At 38.5% G+C, this 18,920-nt stretch overlaps 1 protein-coding gene across 16 annotated transcripts in view; it reads left to right on the top strand.

Moving 5' to 3' along the window:
• Nucleotides 1-18,920, top strand: part of LIN54 (lin-54 DREAM MuvB core complex component) — a 67,837-nt gene that overhangs the window by 31,978 nt on the left and 16,939 nt on the right. For 15 of the 16 annotated variants that reach the window (XM_032334770.1, XM_032334761.1, XM_032334771.1 and 12 more), the window contains one exon: nt 18,231-18,447. The exons of the other annotated variant lie outside the window; for it this stretch is intronic. In XM_032334770.1, the coding sequence (XP_032190661.1) occupies nt 18,231-18,447 (217 nt within the window). The remainder of the gene's footprint in view (nt 1-18,230; nt 18,448-18,920) is intronic. 16 annotated transcript variants of the gene reach the window in all.

Genomic DNA, 18,920 nt, shown 5'->3' with positions numbered 1-18,920 from the left:
TTTGCTTTACATAAAATTACCTTTTAAAATAATTAAAAATAAGAAAAGTCAGTCCTTTACTTTCATTTTAGCTGTATCTTACTTCCTTTCTTTCTGTAGACCCCAATCTTAGTTTGGTATAAAACTCTCCCTAAAGAACTTTCCTTAGGGGAGGGATGCCTGGAATGCTCAGTGCATTGAGTGTCCAGCTCTTGGCTTTGGCCTGGGTCTTGCCGTCACGCCTCACCTCGGGCCCTGCATGCAGTGGGAGTCTGCTTGTCCGTCTCCCTCTGCTCCTCCCGCACTTGCATTCTCTCTCCCTCTCACATGAATAAATAAAATCTTTTTTAAAAGTCCTTTCTTTAAAATTAAACTTTCTTTTCGGGAAAATTCTACTAGTGAGATTCTGTCAGCTTTTGTATTGCATGAAAAAGTCTTACTTTTCAGCATTACTTTTGAAAGGTATTTTCATTGGGTAAAAAAATCCTGGGTTGTCAGTTTTCCCCAGAGCTTTAAAAAAGTCACCCCATTGACTTCTAGCTCGCATAATTTTTGGTGAGAAATAATGCTGTAATTTTTGTCTTTCCTTCTTTTATATATGTAATGTATCTTTTCTTCCCCTGACTGCTTTCAAGATTTCCTCTTTATATTTGGATTTCTGTGTTTGTTTGTTTGGTTTTTTTTAAGATTTTATTTATTTATTTGAGTGAGAGAGACAGTGAGAGAGAGCATGAGCGAGGAGAAGGTCAGAGAGCAAAGCAGACTCCCCATGGAGCTGGGAGCCTGATGTGGGACTCGATCCCGGGACTCCGGGATCATGACCTGAGCCGAAGGCAGTCGTCCAACCAACTGAGCCACCCAGGCGTCCCTGGATTTCTGTGTTTTGACTGTTAATTTATCCAGCTCTGTGCTGTGTTATTGTTATCTTTTTAAAATATATATTTATCTTGATTTTAAACTGTCTTGGGTATATAATTTATTGTCTTTTTTTTTGAACTTTTGACTTATCTCTTCAAATATTTCTTCTGCCTTGTTCTTTCTCTCTTCTCCTTCTAGAACTCTATTTTCAAAAATGTTAGACTGGTTTAATTCCATCATTTTAGATACTGTCTTCTGTTTTTCCTCTCCCATTTCGTTTTCTTTTTCTTTTGGTTTGGGTATTTCTGTTAACGTGTCTTCAGATGATTTGATTCCTTCCTCATTTGTGTGGAGTTGACTACCTGGGTCCACTGAAGGACTTCTTCATCACTGATAGCTGGATTTTTAAAATTTCTAGCATTTCCATTTGACTCTTTCTTCCAGTTTCTATCTTTCTGCTGCTGCTTCCCTGTGGTTCACTGCGTGCTGTCTTACTTTCCTGCTGAGTCGACTAGTATATTAACCGTAATTATTTTAGAGTTCTTATCTGATGGTCATCTTAGTCTTCCTTTCATTGCTGGAGTGGCTGTCTGGACCATTTAAAAAAATTGTATTTAAAACTTAAACATCTAGGGTAGGGAAACTATATTCTTTTAAAAGCAGGTGACTTAGAACACAGTGAAGCCAGGCTATTGATTCATTTCAAATATGATCAGAGAGATTTCAGGACAGTGAACTTTTGGATAAATGAACTCAAGAAAGGTAAAGGTTTCCAGACCTTGTGTTCTGGAGACTTGAGTCAAAGAGGGGCACCTGGGTGGTTCCGCCAGTTAAGCATCTGCTCTTTGCTCAGGTCATGATCTGGGAGTCCTGGAATTGAGCCCTGCATCAGGCTCCCTGCTCCTCTGGGAGCCTGCTTCTCCCTCTCCCTCTGCTGCTCCCCATGCCTGTGCTCTCTCACACACTCTTCTCTCGCAAATAAATAAAATCTTTAAAAAAAATAAAAAGAAAATTGGATCAAAGAAACAAGAGGTTAGAAACTTTGAAACCCTTTCTTTCCCACCAATTTAGTCTTAAGTAAATATTCCTAAAATCCAAGGCCTCATCATACTTTATGTAATGTTAATGATTGTCTCTTTTCCCCTTAACGTCTCTACGATGAACGTGAATGCATCTTCAAAATATCTTACTCTTCTTTTGAGAGTTTATGCAAATTACCCTTGATATCTTTGAATACACCTTACATATACATCTTGAAAGTTTTGCTCTTCAACCCAGGGAAGTGCTTTTCTCATTTTTGGCTTTTATTTGGTAAGTAAATATGCCCATCCTGTGGAAAGTAACTGAGCCATCACTTAGCCATTCAGAATGCAGACTGCCGTGTGAGGGATTTCAGAGCACTGGCTGTGCATGGATGGTTTAAGAAAATCTTAAAACAAAAAAAAGTAAAGTTTCTTCTCTGATTTCTGTGACCAGTATAACTTCTTGAATTCTTCCTATAGCTCTTCTAGCTTGGAAGAATTCTATGAAGCTTTTATAATTAAATTCTAGATTCAACAGTTTCCTATAGTTGCTTTGTCATTTATCTTTCTGTCCCTGTATCCATTAATCATCTTGTTTTAAAAATTCATTTCAGAGTAAGTTGTACATATCCAGTATACTTTGCCCCAAATACTTCATTAAGCATACCACTGACTAGAATTCACTATTTGTTTAGAGGCTTTTCATTTGAGGTGAAATTTATGTATGTTGAAATATGCAGATTTTAAAGGTACCATTAGGGACGCCTGGGTGGCTCAGTTGGTTAAGCGGCTGCCTTCGGCTCAGGTCATGATCCCAGCGTCCTGGGATCAAGTCCCACATCGGGCTCCTTGCTCGGCAGGGAGCCTGCTTCTCCTCTGCCTCTGCCTCCCGTTCTGTCTGCCTGTGCTCGCTCTCTCTCCCTCTCTCTCTCTGACAAATAAATAAATAAAATATTAAAAAAAAAAAAAAGGTACCATTAGATGAGTTTAGATAAAATGCATATATCTATGTAACCCAAATCTCTGTTACGATAAAAACATTGTTATCACTGTAGGAAGCTAAAAAAAGTTTTTCCTGGGGCACCTGGGTGGCTCAGTGGGTTAAGCCTCTGCCTTCTGCTCAGGTTAAGGTCTCAGAGCCCCGCATCAGCCTCTCTGCTCAGCGGGGAGGCTGCTTCCCGCCCTCTCTCTGCCTGCCTCTCTGCCTACTTGTGATCTCTCTCTGTCAAATAAATAAATAAAATCTTTGGGGGGGAAAAAAAGTTTTTCCTAATTATTTTTGAATGTATCTGGATAAATAGGGCACCTATCATTGGACATTTTTGACATGTCTTAGAAATTGAGAAACAAATGACTGCAGATTATTAAAACTTTTTGCTTGTAGTTCAGATAGGTTCCAGGTTTTTTTCTCTCCATTAAATTAAAGGAGGAACTAAGTGAGTTTTCAGATCATTAGAAATAATTTTTAGTGGTAGAATACAATGTAAGTTTGGGTATAAAACTCAGGAGTTGTTCAGAATATTAATGTATATTATTACAATAAATATTCTTCTGTTTACTTGTGCAAATGTTTTTAGTATTTATAAGAAAAGTAAGAATAGAATTGGTACTGAACTTTCACTCTTGCAATATGTAATACTTAGCTGTGAGTATGGGAAATAATCTTTAAACATGAGTACCATCATCTGTCTAATTAAGAGGTTCATTCTCATAAAATCTTCTTTTATTTGTAATAATGACAATTTGTAATATTTTATATTGCTTTGCTGAAGTCTATATAGTAATTAACTCAGTCCAGACAAAGTTACGTAATACTTAGAGCTTTACGTTAGGGTAATGGGAAATAATGTTTTTATTATTTACTTATTTATTTATTTTTTGGAAATAATAAATAATGAGCCCTGGTGTGGGGCTCAATCCCAAGACCCTGGGATCGTGACCTGAGCCGAAAGTAGAGGCTTAATGACTGAGCCACCCAGGGGCCCCTAAATTTTCAGTTTATATACTATCTTTTAGTTTCAGAGGATTATAAAAGAATCCCAAGCATAAAAATGTTATACTAGAATAAAATTTTTAGGGTTTATTTATGAAATTAAATACAGTTAACAGAGTAAAGAGAACAATGTAAATTTCTGACTGCTGAAGAATGGTTTATTTGTATTTTAAAAAGTGTAATAGATGCTAGTGAGTATCAAGTAATTGTGTTGACTTGATTCCCTGGAATACATTATAAAAAGTCATGTGACCGGTTTATTTTAATTTTACTAATAATTATAATAGGCTTGAAATTACAATAAACTGAACGATGTTACTAGTCCCTCCAAAGGTTATCTCCCTTCTAGCCCGCTGGAGGGAAAAGACATGGAAAAGCACACATGGGAGGCTTTTATGGGCCAGACCTGGAAATAGGCGTCCATTCACTTCACTAGCTAAAGTACAGCTGAGTCGCATGGCCTCACCTTAACTAGGGAGGCTAGGAAATCTAATCGGCTGTATGCTTAGGCAGCAGAAGAGACTGGGTTTGGGTTAGCAGAAGGCAGCCTGGAGCACAGTCATCCACATGAAGCACAAGAGTGCTCCGCTGACATAGGGAATTGACACTAGTCAGGACACTGGGAACCTGAACAATAATGAAGGTTTCTGTTAGAGACTCTTCTGTTCTGTGTTTGTCAGTGGCAGTCGGTATTCATTGAGGTCAGTGTGTCCCCTGTGCTGAGACTGTGGGGACTACAGAAGAGCTTATGGTGACGGTTGGGCAGACAAAACTGGATGTGCATTAAACACTAATGAATAATGAAATAGGTGCTTAGTTGTGTGGTATAGACAAGATGGTTCAAGACTGAAGAGAGGTAAGTCCTGGTAGTCCTTCATTCACCACTTAGACAAATACTTAATCTTGCCTACTATGGGTTAGGGGCTGTGCTAGGGAACAGAAGAGAGCAAAAATAGAAGCGTGGACCCTAAAGCCTGTGTAGGATGTGGGAGGGAATATGACAGAAGTGAACCAAATAATTATACAAACATACAAAATTGCAAAACCATGAACAGACTTCTGATGGCATGAGATCCTATGTGAGGAGGTTGACCCACAATTAGGATGATTACAGAGGCATCCTGAAGCTAAGGTTTCGTGTGGGTATGAATTAGAGTGGGTGTCAGCCCCAAGGGTGTAGGCCGGCAGCTGAAATGAGAGTATGCGTGTGGGGTGCTGAGACCACGACTCTGATCAGAATTAGTAATGCTTTGGAGGGAGTGGAGAGCATATAAAGATAAGATTAGTTTATGGGTAATTTTCTTTTCTTTTCTTTTTTTTTAGATTTTATCTATTTGACAGAGACTGCGAGAGAGGGAACACAAACGGGGGGTGGGAGAGGGAGAAGCAGGCCTCCCGCAGAGCAGGGAGCCCTGGGATCATGTCCAGAGCTGCAGGCAGACGCTTAATGACTGAGCTACCCAGGCACCCTCAGATTATGGATAATTTTCAAAACAAAGCAATTTAGGCTTAATTTTGTCCTTAAATGGAGATTCATGGAATGTTTCTAAGGCATCAAGAGCTAAAGAATTAACGTGAAGTTTGCAAAAAAAATCAGCAATGTCTCTGGTGGCAGGTAGAGGCTGGTCATAAAGAGGATTGAATTTCTTTTGCAAATATCCAGGCAGGAAGTGATAAGAGCAATGACAATATCAACAGTTGAGTTAGAACCATTTGGGGCCGGAGATTTCAGAGGTTGAAGCTTTTACTTTTGCTGTGAAGCTCTCACATATTTGAGTTGGAGATGATGATGGTAGTAATGAGTACAATTTGAAGTAAAGGGTCTTTTCATGATAAACTTTGACATAGATTGTTGTACAATTAATAAAAATTGGAGTTGAGATGATTACAGATTATAGGCTCCATTGGGATTCTGTTGCCTAAAGCTTTATTTTATTTATAGCTCCTCATACCAGTACCCATTAGCCAGGTATAGGGCAGAAGGAATAAATGACTAAGAATTTATTCTCTTTTCTGTTATATTGGTTTTGTTTTATGCTTTTATAATTATGGTGATTGAATACTTATGGGGTCCTATGGCCATATTATTAACACCTTTTACTATAGAAACTTAAAATTAATTAAAAAAAATTATTTATGGGGCACCTGGGTGGCTCAGTGGGTTAAGCCTCTGCCTTTGGCTCAGGTCATGATCCCAGGGTCCTGTGATTGAGTCCCACATCGGGCTTTCTGCTCAGCAGGGAGCTTGCTTCCCCTTCTCTCTCTGCCTGCCTCTCTGCCTTCTTGTGATCTCTCTCTCTGTGTCAAATAAATGAATTTAAAGAAATTTATTTATTTACTTTAGAGAGAGAGAGAGGGAGAGCATGAGCGAGCTATGGGGGAAGGCCAGAGGGAGAGAGAATCTTAAGCCAACTCAATGCTAAGCATGGGAAGCCCAACACAGGGCTTGATCTCAGGACTCTGAGATAACAAGCTGAGCTAAAACCAAGAGTCAGATGCTTAGCTGACTGTGCCACCCAGCGCCCCTAAAATTAAATATTAGAAGCCTAAAAATATTAAAAAATTAGGATAGTATAATTAACCTCCATGTACAACAAGTATAATTAACCTCCATTATCCAACTTTAGAATTATCAGCTTTACCTTGTTTTCATCTGTAACCTCTTCCAACTTTGTTTTTTAAGTAAATCATGTCATTTCATCTGTGGATACTTCTTTATGTATGTAAAAGATAGGGACACTTATTTTTAACTTACCTGTGTTCCTTTAATGCCATTAAATACCTAGTTAATTTGCATTTCCTAATCATCATATTTATTTTATGCAGTATTTGAATTTGGGATCAGATTAGTTTATGAATGATTGCTATTTCTCTCAGTTTTTTCATCTTCCTTTTTTTCTCTTGCCCTTTAAAAAAAATTGGGTTGTTATATCCTATAGGTTTTCATAGACTGGTTGTATTCCTGTGGTGCTGTTTAGTTTCAGTAATTTCTTGAATGGAACCCAGATGGCTCCTGTATCTTTAGACTTTACATGTGTTTTACAGATACTTTCTCCCAGTGTGTGGCTTATCTTTTATACTCCTAGCAGTACCTTTTGTGGAGCAGAAATTTGTAATATTAATGAAGGTTGACTTGTAGTTTTTTCTTTCATGGAATGTTCTTTTGGTATTATATCTAAAAAGTCATCACCAAACCCAAGGTAAACTAAAATTTCTCCTGTGTTATCTTCTGGGAGTTGTACTATTTGTTTCATATTCATAGTTACACAGTTTTAGGGCTGAGTCCATATAAAAGCTGTGTTGAGAGATAGTGTTTTGTATGTGTATGTCCTGTTCTAGCACCATTGACTGAGAAAACTATCAGTTGAACTATTTTTCCTCCTTCGTTATAGATCAGTTGATTATATTTATATGAGTCTATTTCTGTGCTTTCCCATTTAATCACCCGTTTTTAGTCTTCACCAATCTAATTGATTAAAGATCTCACATAGATTTGTATTTTTAAAAAATTATTGGTTTCTTTGGGTCTTCTGCACTCCTCTTCTGTGAACTCTGATGCCCTGTGTTTCCTTGTAAGAGTTTTTTAGTATGGACCTTATATTTAGATCATGGATCCCTTTTGAGTTAATTTTTGTTATCTGACGTTGGGAACAGACTCAGCTTCGTTCTTGCACGGCGGATATCCAGTTTTCCTGGCATCGATTATCTTCTCTGCATTGAATGGTCTTGGCACAGTGGTTAAAAATCATTTGACCATATATGTGCAGGTTTCTTTGTGGACTGTATTGTGGTTTTATTGGTCTGTGTGTCTGGCTTTATGCCAGTATTGGTTTTTGTTTTTGTGGTTTTGGGGTTTTTTTGTTTTTAGATTAAATCTTTGATCTATTTGAAATTTATTACACAGAATGAGTTACAGGGATCCAGCTTTTTTTCTTCAGACCAAAGGGCTATTCATTTGTTGAATAGCTCACCATTCTCTGTTGATTTGGGATGCCAGCTTTTATCAGGAACTATTCTTATCTATTTATTTATTTATTTATTTGACAGAGAGGGGCAGTGAGAGAGGGAATACAAGTAGGGGAAGTGGGAGAGGGAGAAACAGGCTTCCCGCGGAGCAGGGAGCCTAATGTGGGGCTCGATCCCAGGACACTGGGATCATGACCTGAGTTGAAGGAAGACACTTAACTACTGAGCCACCCATGTGCCCCTATTATGAATTTTTCTAATATAGGTTCTTCTTTAATTCTCCTAAAAGTTTATTTCAAAATTATTTTTGTTATAATAGCAAATTTAATAATTTGAAGTTTGCTTTATAACATAATGTCTAAGATTCACCTGTGTCTTAATCTATAGCTGTGGTTAATTTTCATTGGTCTGTAATTTCTTCCTTCCCCCCCTTTTTGTTATTGACATATAATTAATACCCAGTGTGCTGTATTAGTTAAGGGGTGTACTATAATGACAACAATCTTACGCACTGGTCCGTGCTCATCACCGCAGACGTTCTTAGTCCTCTTGTTTTCATGCGTCTTCCTACCCACCTCCTTCTGGCAACCACCGATTTGTTCTCTGTATTTAAGAGTGGTTTTTGCTCTTTTTCCATTGTTCATTAGTTTGTTATAGGGCCTTTTTGATCTTTTGATCGTTAGTACTCTGCTCCTAGGCCAGCCCCATGCTATTTTATTTATCCTATCTTGATAATGCTTAATCTTCAGTAGGGCTGGTTTCTTTAAGGTGATGCTTTTAGAGCAGGTTGTCGCATTTTGCCTGTGATAGTCACTTGACCCTTTCTTTGAATGCTTCCGTGGATACTACTATATTTCAATTACTCATCCTTGTCACTGTAATTCATAACTATAAATAAAATATAAGTTGGGTTAATATCCATGAAAAAATAGCAAAAGAATGCCTTATAGCTATTTCATGATATTTCACCAGTCAGTAAAACAGTGCTGAAAGTTCTGGTATTCATCTCAAGGTTTGACTCTCATTAGTCATAAAATATATATATAATATTTATCTCTTCTTATTTTCTCATTTGTCTCTTAGTTAGAATCATTTTAAAGCTTGCAAATTTGTTTCTTGATAGGTTTATTTTAATAACCTGAAGTTTGGTAATTAGGATAATGTAAACATAGTTTTTCTGTGATAGGCTCAATAAACATTCTGTCACAAATTTTTGAGCACCTGGGTGGCTCAGTCGTTAAGCGTCTGCCTTAAGCTCGGGTCATGATCCCAGGGTCCTGGGATGGAGCCCCATGTCAGGCTGTCTGCTTGGCAGGAAGCCTGCTTCTCCCTCTCTCTGCTTGTGTTCCCTCTCTTACTGTGTCTGTCTGTCTCTCTCTGTCAAATAAGTAAATAAAATCTTAAAAAAATTTTTTTTTTTTTACAGACGATATTACTATGAAGGAGCCTGGGTGGCTCAGTCACTTGAACATCTGACTCTTGGTTTCATCTCAGGTGACCATCTCATGGGTTGTGGGATTGAGCCCCATATTGGGCTCTGTGCTCAGCAGGGAGCTGGCTTGAAGATTCTCTCCTTCTGCCCCTCCCCCAACTCATGTGTGCATGAGCTCTTTCTTTCTCCATCTCTCTCTAAAATAAATAAATAAATCTTTACAAAAAACCATATTAATATGGAACCCTACAAATTCCTGACTTCAAGCTATATTGTAAAGTATGGTATTGGCATAAACACAGATACACAGATCAGTGGCATAGAATAGAGAGCTTAGAAATAAACCCACACATGTATGGTCAATTAATTAATTTTTAAAGATCTTATTTATTTGTTTGACAGAGATCACAAGTAGGCAGGGAGGCATGCAGAAAGAGAGGGGGAAGCAGGCTCCCTGCTGAGCAGAGAGCCCAATGTGGGGCTCGATCCCAGGACCCTGAGATCATGACCTGAGCTGAAGGCAGAGGCTTTAACCCACTGAGCCACCCAAGCGCCCCTGGTCAATTAATTTATGACAGAGGGAATATAGAATGGGGGAAGGATACTTTATTTAATAAATGGTATTAGGAAAACTGGAGAGCCACATACAAAAGAGTGAAACTGTACTATTATTTTGCATCATACACAGAAATAAACTCAGATTGGTTAAAACTTTGAACATAAGACCTGAAACCACAAAACTCCTAAAAGAATATAATAGGGGTCTTTGACATCAGTTTTGGCGATGATTTTTTGGATCTGACACCAAAAGCAAAGGAAACAAAAATAAGTAAGTGGAAGTACGTCAAACTAAAAAGCACAATAAAGAAAACCATCAAGTGGGAAAAGTGACCTATGGAATGGAAGAAAAGATTTGCAAATCATATAGCTGATAAAGGGTAATATTGAAAACATGTAAAGAACTCAGACAACTCGATTGAGAAAAACCAAACAATCCAATTAAAAAATAGGCAGAGAAAAAAAAATAGGCAGAGAAACTAAATAGACGTTTTTCCAGAGAAGTCATACAAATGGCCGACAGGCACATGAGAAGGACCTCAGCATGACTGATCACCTGGGACGTGCAGATTAAAACCACAACGAGATGTGACCTCACATGTGTTTGTGTGGCTGTTAGCAAAGACAAGGAATAGGTGTTGGTGAGGACGTCAGAGACAGCACTAGTGCAGTGTTGATGGTTCTATAAATCGGCATAGCCACTATGGAAAACAATACAGAGGCTCCCTCCCAAAATTAAAAATAGAACTCCACCATAAAATCCAGCAGTTCCACTTGTGGGTATTTATCTGAGGGAAATAAGATCACCATCTTGAAAATATGTCTGCTCATGTTTTTTTCAGCATTATGTATGGTAGCCAAGACATGAAAACAACCTCAGTATCCATTTACAGATGAATGGATGAAAAAGATGTGACACACACACACACACACAAAATGGAATAGTATTTGGCCATTAAAAAAAAAAGAATAAAATTCTGCCATTTGCCACAACATGGAAGAACCTTGCAGGCATTAATGCTAAGTGAAGTAAGTCAGACACAGAAAGACAAATACTGTGTGCCCCCACTTACACATGGAATCTTAAGAAAGAAAAAAAATTAACTCATAGATAACAGAGAACAGATTGGTGTTTGCTCTGGGGTGGGGTTGGTGATGGGTAAAGTGGGTGAAGGTGATAAAAATGGACAGAGTTCCAGTCAGTTATAAATAAGTTCTGGGAATGTAAGGTACAGCACGATGACTTCAGTTAACAGTATTATAGTGTGTATTTGAAAGCTGCTAAGAGAATAGATCTCAAAAGTTCTCATCACAAGAAATACTTTGTTATGGGGCGCCTGGGTGGCTCAGTGGGTTAAGCCTCTGCCTTCGGCTCAGGTCATGATCCCAGGGTCCTGGGATCGAGCCCGCATCGGGCTCTCTGCTCAGCGGGGAGCCTGCTTCCCTCTCTCTCTCTGCCTGCCTCTCTCCCTACTTGTGATCTCTCTCTGTCAAATAAATAAATAAAATCTTTAAAAAAAAAAAAAAAAAAGAAATACTTCGTTATGTCCGGTAGTGGATGCTAACTTCCGGTGGTAATCAGTTTACGATACATACATATATGGGCGCACCTGGGTGGCTCTTTCGGTAAAGCGTCTTCCTATAGCTTAGGTTTGAGTCCTGCATCAGGCTTCCTGCTTAGAGGGGAGCCTGCTTCTCCCTCATCCTGCTGCTCTCTCTGTCAAATAAATAAAATCTTTAAAATATATATATATTTTTTCATATATATATATACATATATACACACATGTATATGTGAAATCATTCTACAGACCTAAAAACTAATGTAATATGTCAATTATATTTCAATAAAAAAGAAAAACACGAGCTCTTTCCTCTTTTAAAATTATGCCAAAATTAGCTGCCATTTACCTAGATTCAGAATGAGTCTTAAGTCGTGTTCTATGTAGAAATACATATGAATTGCTATTTTAAGAGATTTCACAAATGTTTATGGTGCAGCTGCTCTATCACTCTTTATTACAACTTCTTGTGTAAAGCTATTTCCTATAGGTTGTCTTTATATGATGCCGTCTGCCTTTCTCTTGGCAGCAATATATTTTTGTAAAAAAAGAAGAATTCCCACCCCCCAAAATGCTACTATAAAGTAAGTTTGAGAAACACTTTACACCACATCCATTTAGGAAATGTATAGCGGCCATCAGCATACAGTAAGGACTCAGAGAAGGGTTTTGTTTGGCTTTGTTTACCTTAGCGGTTTCTTACATTAATTGGACAGTGTAGGCTGTTTTATGTCATATCTAATCCTAAAGAGCTAATGTTCAATGAAAAAACACACTTTAGTAAACACTGCCCAGTTAGCATTAAGGAAAATATTGTTCTGATTCTGCAGTAGATTAAGCAGAGGCCATCTTAATATTTGTTTGAAACAGCACAATTTATGCAGGGGGCTCAAAGTGCTATATAGATTTCATTTAGTGGTAATGTTCTCCCTCGTACAACAGAGAAACAAAGGTACAAAGAAGCAGGGGCGCCTGGGTGGTTCAGTCGTTAAGCGTCTGCCTTCAGCTCAGGTCATCATCCCAGGGTCCTGGGATTGAGTCCCGCATCGGACTCTCTGCTCAGTGGAGAACTTGCTTCTCCCTCTCCCACTCCCCTGCTTGTGTTCCCTCTCTCGCTGTGTCTCTCTCTGTCAAATAAATAAATAAAATCTTAAAAAAAAAAAAAAAGATATAGAGAAGCATTGGGTTGCTTGAATACACACATGATTGAGACTGACTGGAACCCAAAGCCTGTATTGTCCAAACAATGATTTCTAAGCAGTATTTACAGACAGAACCAAATATGGAGCCTTACGAACTCACTGTTTTTGATATTGGTTGAGTCTTTTCTCTCTTTCTCTCCCACCCCTTCTCCCTCTCCCCTTCCTCCCTCTCTCCAGCTTCACTCAGTAGAATAAGAATCCTCATTTGCAGAGGTGGTTTCTTTCTTTCCTTTTAGGTAAACTTCACTTAAGCAAGGACTTTGCCAATTGGAAAATAATGTTCAAAGAAATTTATTTTTAAAACATAATTATGATATTAGCCTGTAAATAGAAATAGCTCAGGGGGCACCTGGGTGGCTCAGTGAGTTAGGCCTCTGCCGCTGCCTTCGGCTCAGGTCATGATCCTCAGGGTCCTGGGATCGAGTCCCGCATCGGGCTTTCTGCTCAGTGGGAAGCCTGCTTCCTCCTCTCTCTCTCTCTGCCTACTTGTGATCTCTCTCTGTGTCAAATGAATAAATAAAATTAAAAAAAAAAAAAAGAAATAGCTCAGGAAAGGGCCTCCTGGGTGGCTCAGTCAGTTTTTTAAGTCTGCCTTTAGCTTAGGTCATGCTCCTGGAGTCCTGGGACATGCCACACATCAGGCTCCCCACTCAGTGGGGAGTTGGCTTCTCCCTCTGACCCTCCCCCATGTCATGCTCTTTCTTACTCTCAAATAAATAAAATCTTAAAAAAACAAAAAAAAAAGTAATAGCTTAGGAAATAGAACAAATAGAATCTTTCAAGTCCATGTATTTGAGGGGAGCCCTTAATGCATGTTAAATGTTGCTATTTTAAATTTCAATTAAGATAGTTGGTTTTTAACCAGCTGTCAAGGATGTTAATCAGGAAATAGAGATACCTGAAGATTTTTTTAAATCCCACAACCCTGAGATCATGATCTGAGCCGAAATCAAGAGTCAGGCATGTAACCAAAGAGCCAGCCAGATGCCCCAAGAGATGACCCTAAAGATTTTTACTGAATGCATATTGGCTGCTTTTCTGGTGATGGGGTATAGTCCGAGAGGCATCCATACAGAGTTTCTCAGACAACTGTACTTCAAGGAAGGGACCAACTTGTGAATTCTCCAGGAAATTAAGGTACTCTAATGCCTCTGTCTTTTGCAAAAATATGAGCTATTATATGTTACCTAGTATTTCAGGTGTTGGGGAAATGTGGTTTAGTCAGTGATTGTCAAGGGTTAGGGTTGGTGGGGGAGGCTGTGTCTATAAAGGGTAGTGCAAGAGAGTTTCTTTGTGGGGATGGAACAGTTTTGTATCTTGATGGGAATTTGATTACATGAATCTATACGATCTTTATAAACATCCCCCCAAATTGCATATAAAACCAGGAAATCTGAGTACGTTCTGTTTGTAGTTAACAGTATTGTATCAGTTCCTGGTCTTGATAATGTTCTATGGTTATGTAAGATGTTCTTCCTTTGAGGGCATTGTACATGGGAACTCTGTATTAGTTTTGTAACTTCTTGTGAGTCTAAAATTATTTTAAAATTAAAACGTTCAGGGGCGCCTTGGTGGCCCAGTGGGTTAAGCCTCTGCCTTCGGCTCAGGTCATGATCTCGTTGTCCCAGGATCAAGCCCCACATCGGGCTCTCTGCTCAGCGGGGAGCCTGCTTCCCTTCCTCTCTCTCTGCCTACCTCTCTGCCTGCTTGTGATCTCTTTCTCTTTCTCTCTCTCTCTCTCTGTCAAATAAATAAATAAATCTCTAAAAAAAATTTTTCTAAAAAAACCCCGAACATTTAAATAACGTGTTTATATTTCTATTCAGCATACTGATTAAAAAATGCTTTCAATGTTTCTTAGAGGCAAATGCACATCTTTAGTTCTTAACAGAGTTCTTGAGGACTGGATACTATTTACTTTTATTTAGTCATTTAATAACTATTCATTAAGCATCTACAGCTGGAAGCATTATAATGTCCTACTTAAAAGAATGGGCTTTGGAGTTGGGTCTGGTTCAAATCCTGGCTCTGCTATTTTTTAGCTTTGTGACCTTGAGAAAGTTTCTTACTCTTTCTTAGCTTCAGTTTCTCCATAATGGGAGATGGACCATATGTACCATATGCTGTGCCATCATAATGATGATACAGATAGCCGTTCACCTTTACTTAACGTTATCATGTGTGGTAAGTTATTATTTGTACTAAATATAATTTAGCTCATTTAATCCTTACAATAATCCTATAAGAAGGATATTATTTTCACATTTTCAGTTGAGGAAACTTAGGCACAGAGAAGTTTAGTTATTTGCCCAAGGTCATACAATAAGGAATGCTGTAGCCTAGATTAAAACCTTGGCAGTTGGTATCTTCTGGTTTTGTTTTTAAAGATTTTATTTATTTATTTGACAGCGATCACAAGTAGGCAGAGAGGCAGGCAGAGAGAGAGGAGGAAGCAGGCTCCCTGCTGAGCAGAAAGCCCGATGCGGGTCTCAATCCCAGGACCCTGAGATCATGACCTGAGCCGAAGGCAGAGGCCCAACCCACTGAGCCACCCAGGCGCCCCGGTATTTTCTGTTTTTGACTATACAGAATTAGTGCATTGTAGACCAACTGTCTCAGCAAAAACAACTGAAAAGCAGAAGAAAATATGTTTTAAAAATCTGTTTGAAGTCATCAGAGATCTTGTAAGGGAGCCAGAACACCAGAGGCCACATTCATGAAGTAAAGGGAAGCCTAGAGAAGTCAGCCTCATGTTCACTGTGACACTTCCTAGGGCATTTGCTGATTTGTAAATTGTGGTTGAAAGACCAAGATGATGGGCAGAAAGTAGCTACAGAAGAGTTAAAGAGTTTAGTGGATCTGTCTGTCTTACACATCTCACGAACAAAAGTTTGGATTCAAAGGAAGCCTATAAACACCGAGTTCCTAGTTGGGGCCACTATATAGGAGAAGAGTGAGACAGAAATAGGCAAGACCACTGGGAGAGTCAAGCTCTGCTTCAAAGCTGCTCAATTTGTGATTGGTTTAGAAGAATCCTCTCCTACTTTTAACTACCTGCCAGGAACGAAAGTGAATTTTCTCTGGAGGAATATAACATCATTCAGAACCTGAAATTATGCTCAGTTTTTCATAAATAATGCCTGTCATTTAATCAGAAATCATCAGGCACACGAGGTAACCAAGCCAAATTTTTCAAAACCAGGAAATACAGGCAATAGAGTTATCAGATTTAGACTTTTAAAGTAACTAAGATTAATATATTCAGGAATTTATTTAACAAAATGGAGGATTTCAGGAGAGAGTTAGAGACTTATAAGAAGGAATCCAGTGAACAGGAAACTAATATAATATTGTGGATCAAGTATGCTTCAATTGAGAAAAAAGAATCAGGTGCATATTTTCAAACTGGAAACTTAAAACAGTGATTAAGAATTTAATAGATGAGTTTGTCAACAAAGTAGATACAGATAAAAGAGTGGGCATTTTTGGAGACACAAAATGGAGAGAATTCCTTGTCAGCAAACCCACATTTAAGGAAATCCTCAAGTGAGTTCTTCAGGCAGAAGAAAAATCCTAAATCATTGGTGCTTTGAAGCAGGAAGATACGGGAAGGACCAGAAGGGTGAATTTGTGGGTGTAGGTAGATAACTTTTTGTGGAGGTAAAGTTATATGTAGAATTAGAGTACTCCACGATAGCACAAAGATGGGGTGAGAATAAGTGGTGTTAGTGTTCTATGGTCTTTCATTTCTTGGGTGATATGTAAAGTACTAATTCAGTTCCTACACTATACATCATAATCTCTAGGGTGACCAGCAGAAGAAAATATGTTTTAAAAATCTGTTTGAAGTCATCAGAGACCTAGTAAGGGAGTCAGAACACCAGAGGCCACATTCATGAAGTAAAGGGAAGCCTAGAGAAGTCAGATTAAAGATTAGTAACATAATGTATAAAGAAAAAGCTAATACAGGGAGGGAGAATGAAAGGATAAAATATTTAACCCAAAAGAACGTAAGAAGGAGAGAAAAAAGGAACGGAAGAGGACCGGTGGTTCAAATAGGAAACAGTACAATGGTGGACTGAAATCCAGATCTTTAAATAGCTATGTTAGACATACACCGATGTAAAATGCAGTCAGATCTTATTTTTGTTTCAAAGACCCAATTATATATATATCTCGTAAGCATTGTAGCTTGAAGCTTAGGATGCAGAAAAGTTGAAAGTAGAGGAAAAAAGGTCTGCTGTGCAGACTTAACTGAAGTGACCGCTGTACTCGTGCCGCGCTGGACCTCGCTCACGATGTGGCTGCTGGGTGTAAATCCTATCACCTTACTTCGCTTTGGACGCGTGTCCCTCAGACATAGGAAGTTCCTGAGAAATTGACTGTGCTGGAGGCACCTTGTTGAGGGCAGTAGTTTCTTCCAGGAGCTGAGATAGGAAGCCTCCTGCTTCACTGTATATATTTGTCTCATGCTTGCTTGATTTGTCAGTAGCTTCCATATGTAAACATTTTATCCCTTTTCTTAAACTTAATGTTTCCATTTAACCCATGACTGTTGTGGCTCTTGTCTCTTATCTTTGTTTTAAATCTGCTTTGTGGTGCCTCTGCCTGGGGATAATATTTGAATATTTTATGCTGAAGTAATCTCCTTTGACTGTTGCCTATAGAGCTTCCATACAAATGATATTCTTTTCTCTTTTTTCCTGAGCTTTTATGAAAATGTTCAAATTCTTAAGAATTATTTTTTCATAAATTATTTTGCACATAATATAGATTTCCTCCATCATGTCAGGTGTCGTTAGCATGAGGGCTCTTTGAAGTCTAGGAGGGGGTGTAATTCTTTATGAAATGATACTGTAGAACCAGCTGAGATCTGGTCTGGACCTTTGCTTTGGAGAAGAATCTGTCGCATATTGGTTAAACATCAACTGAAAATGTCTTGAAAGACTTCAGTTCTGCCTCTGATGTTTCATTTAGCTTTTTGGGAAGTCACATTGCTGTTTATCAGAATAAAGGAAAGGATTAAAAATTATTAAAATGATTATACTGACTCAAGCTTGAATCTCTCAAAATTAGTTATCCTGCACAACCAAAATTGGGGTAATTTGGGGCCTAATTTGGCCCCTTAAAGACCCATATGTTAGTGGGTACATTTGTATTTGTGGATACAGTTAGATCGACTAAACTTAATGAGGGTGTAAGATGCGCCTTTCTTTTGGATTTCTTTCTTTTTTAGAAGATGTAAAAATGAAATTTGTCCTAGGTAATTTGGTGGGTAGCAGTAAAGCCAAGTGTCTGTATCTTCTCTGTGTTGAATATGAGGCTTAATTCTGGGAGTTTTAAAGTAATTCTTGTCTCATAAATAATAACAACCGAATAAGTTCTTATAACTTAAGTAATAATTTCTTCATAGCAAGTCATCTGACCTGGATTCTCAAGGAAGTAACTACTAGAGATAGAAGGTAGAACTCGTTAATTTTGGTTTCACTCCTATAATTCATTACTATTCTTCTCATTTCTCTTTGAACAGGTTGTTCCTTGCAACAGCTTTTGATGAAATACAGGAACATACTTTTTTACTTGAGTGATTGTCATAAGTTAAAAGGGTAGGAAAGTTAAATCCCAGATTAACAATAGCCGTGTTGTATTGTTTACTAGGCAGTGAAATCAGCTGTGCAGACCATCACTGTTGGAGGCGTGAGCACATCACAGTTTAAGACAATTATTCCTCTGGCAACTGCTCCCAATGTCCAGCAGATTCAAGTGCCTGGAAGCAAGTTTCATTATGTCCGCCTTGTTACTGCCACAACAGCCAGTAGCTCGAGCCAGCCAGTTAGTCAGAATCCCAGTACAAACACTCAACCTCTCCAGCAAGGTTAGTAACCATTTCTTAAACACAGTAATGACTTCTTTGAACATTATGAAAGAACTTTGGTCCTTTTCTTGCTGAAGTCCTGATTAAGTGTGGCATTTCAGCTGGGAGCGTGAACAAGCCACTATTGCAGAGGGCAGCAAAATGGAACCGTCTTCTGTACAATCACGGTGTTTCACTCTGCTGGAAGCCGGTGTACACTGTCCCCGCTGGACCATCAGCCCATCAGAATTATTTCTCAGTTTGGGGTAGCCATTATGTTGCTGTTTTATAAGCCTGTCATTTATGCTAATGGGACAAATTTAGATGAACCCAATTATTTATGTTCTATTCTAAACTGTGAAGCTGCTTAGTAGGGTTTGGATCAGTGAAATGACTAATAGGCAAGGTACAAGAACTTGATAACTACTTTCATCCTTTACTTATTTTGAATCTGTAATTGCTAATAAAAAGCAATTAAAATATTCTGTTATTTT

The sequence above is a fragment of the Mustela erminea genome, chromosome 2, assembly GCF_009829155.1.
Source record: "Mustela erminea isolate mMusErm1 chromosome 2, mMusErm1.Pri, whole genome shotgun sequence".
Taxonomy (NCBI): domain Eukaryota; kingdom Metazoa; phylum Chordata; class Mammalia; order Carnivora; family Mustelidae; genus Mustela; species Mustela erminea.
Note: the sequence above shows the minus strand (reverse complement) of the source record. Positions and strands in the feature narration are given on the sequence as shown.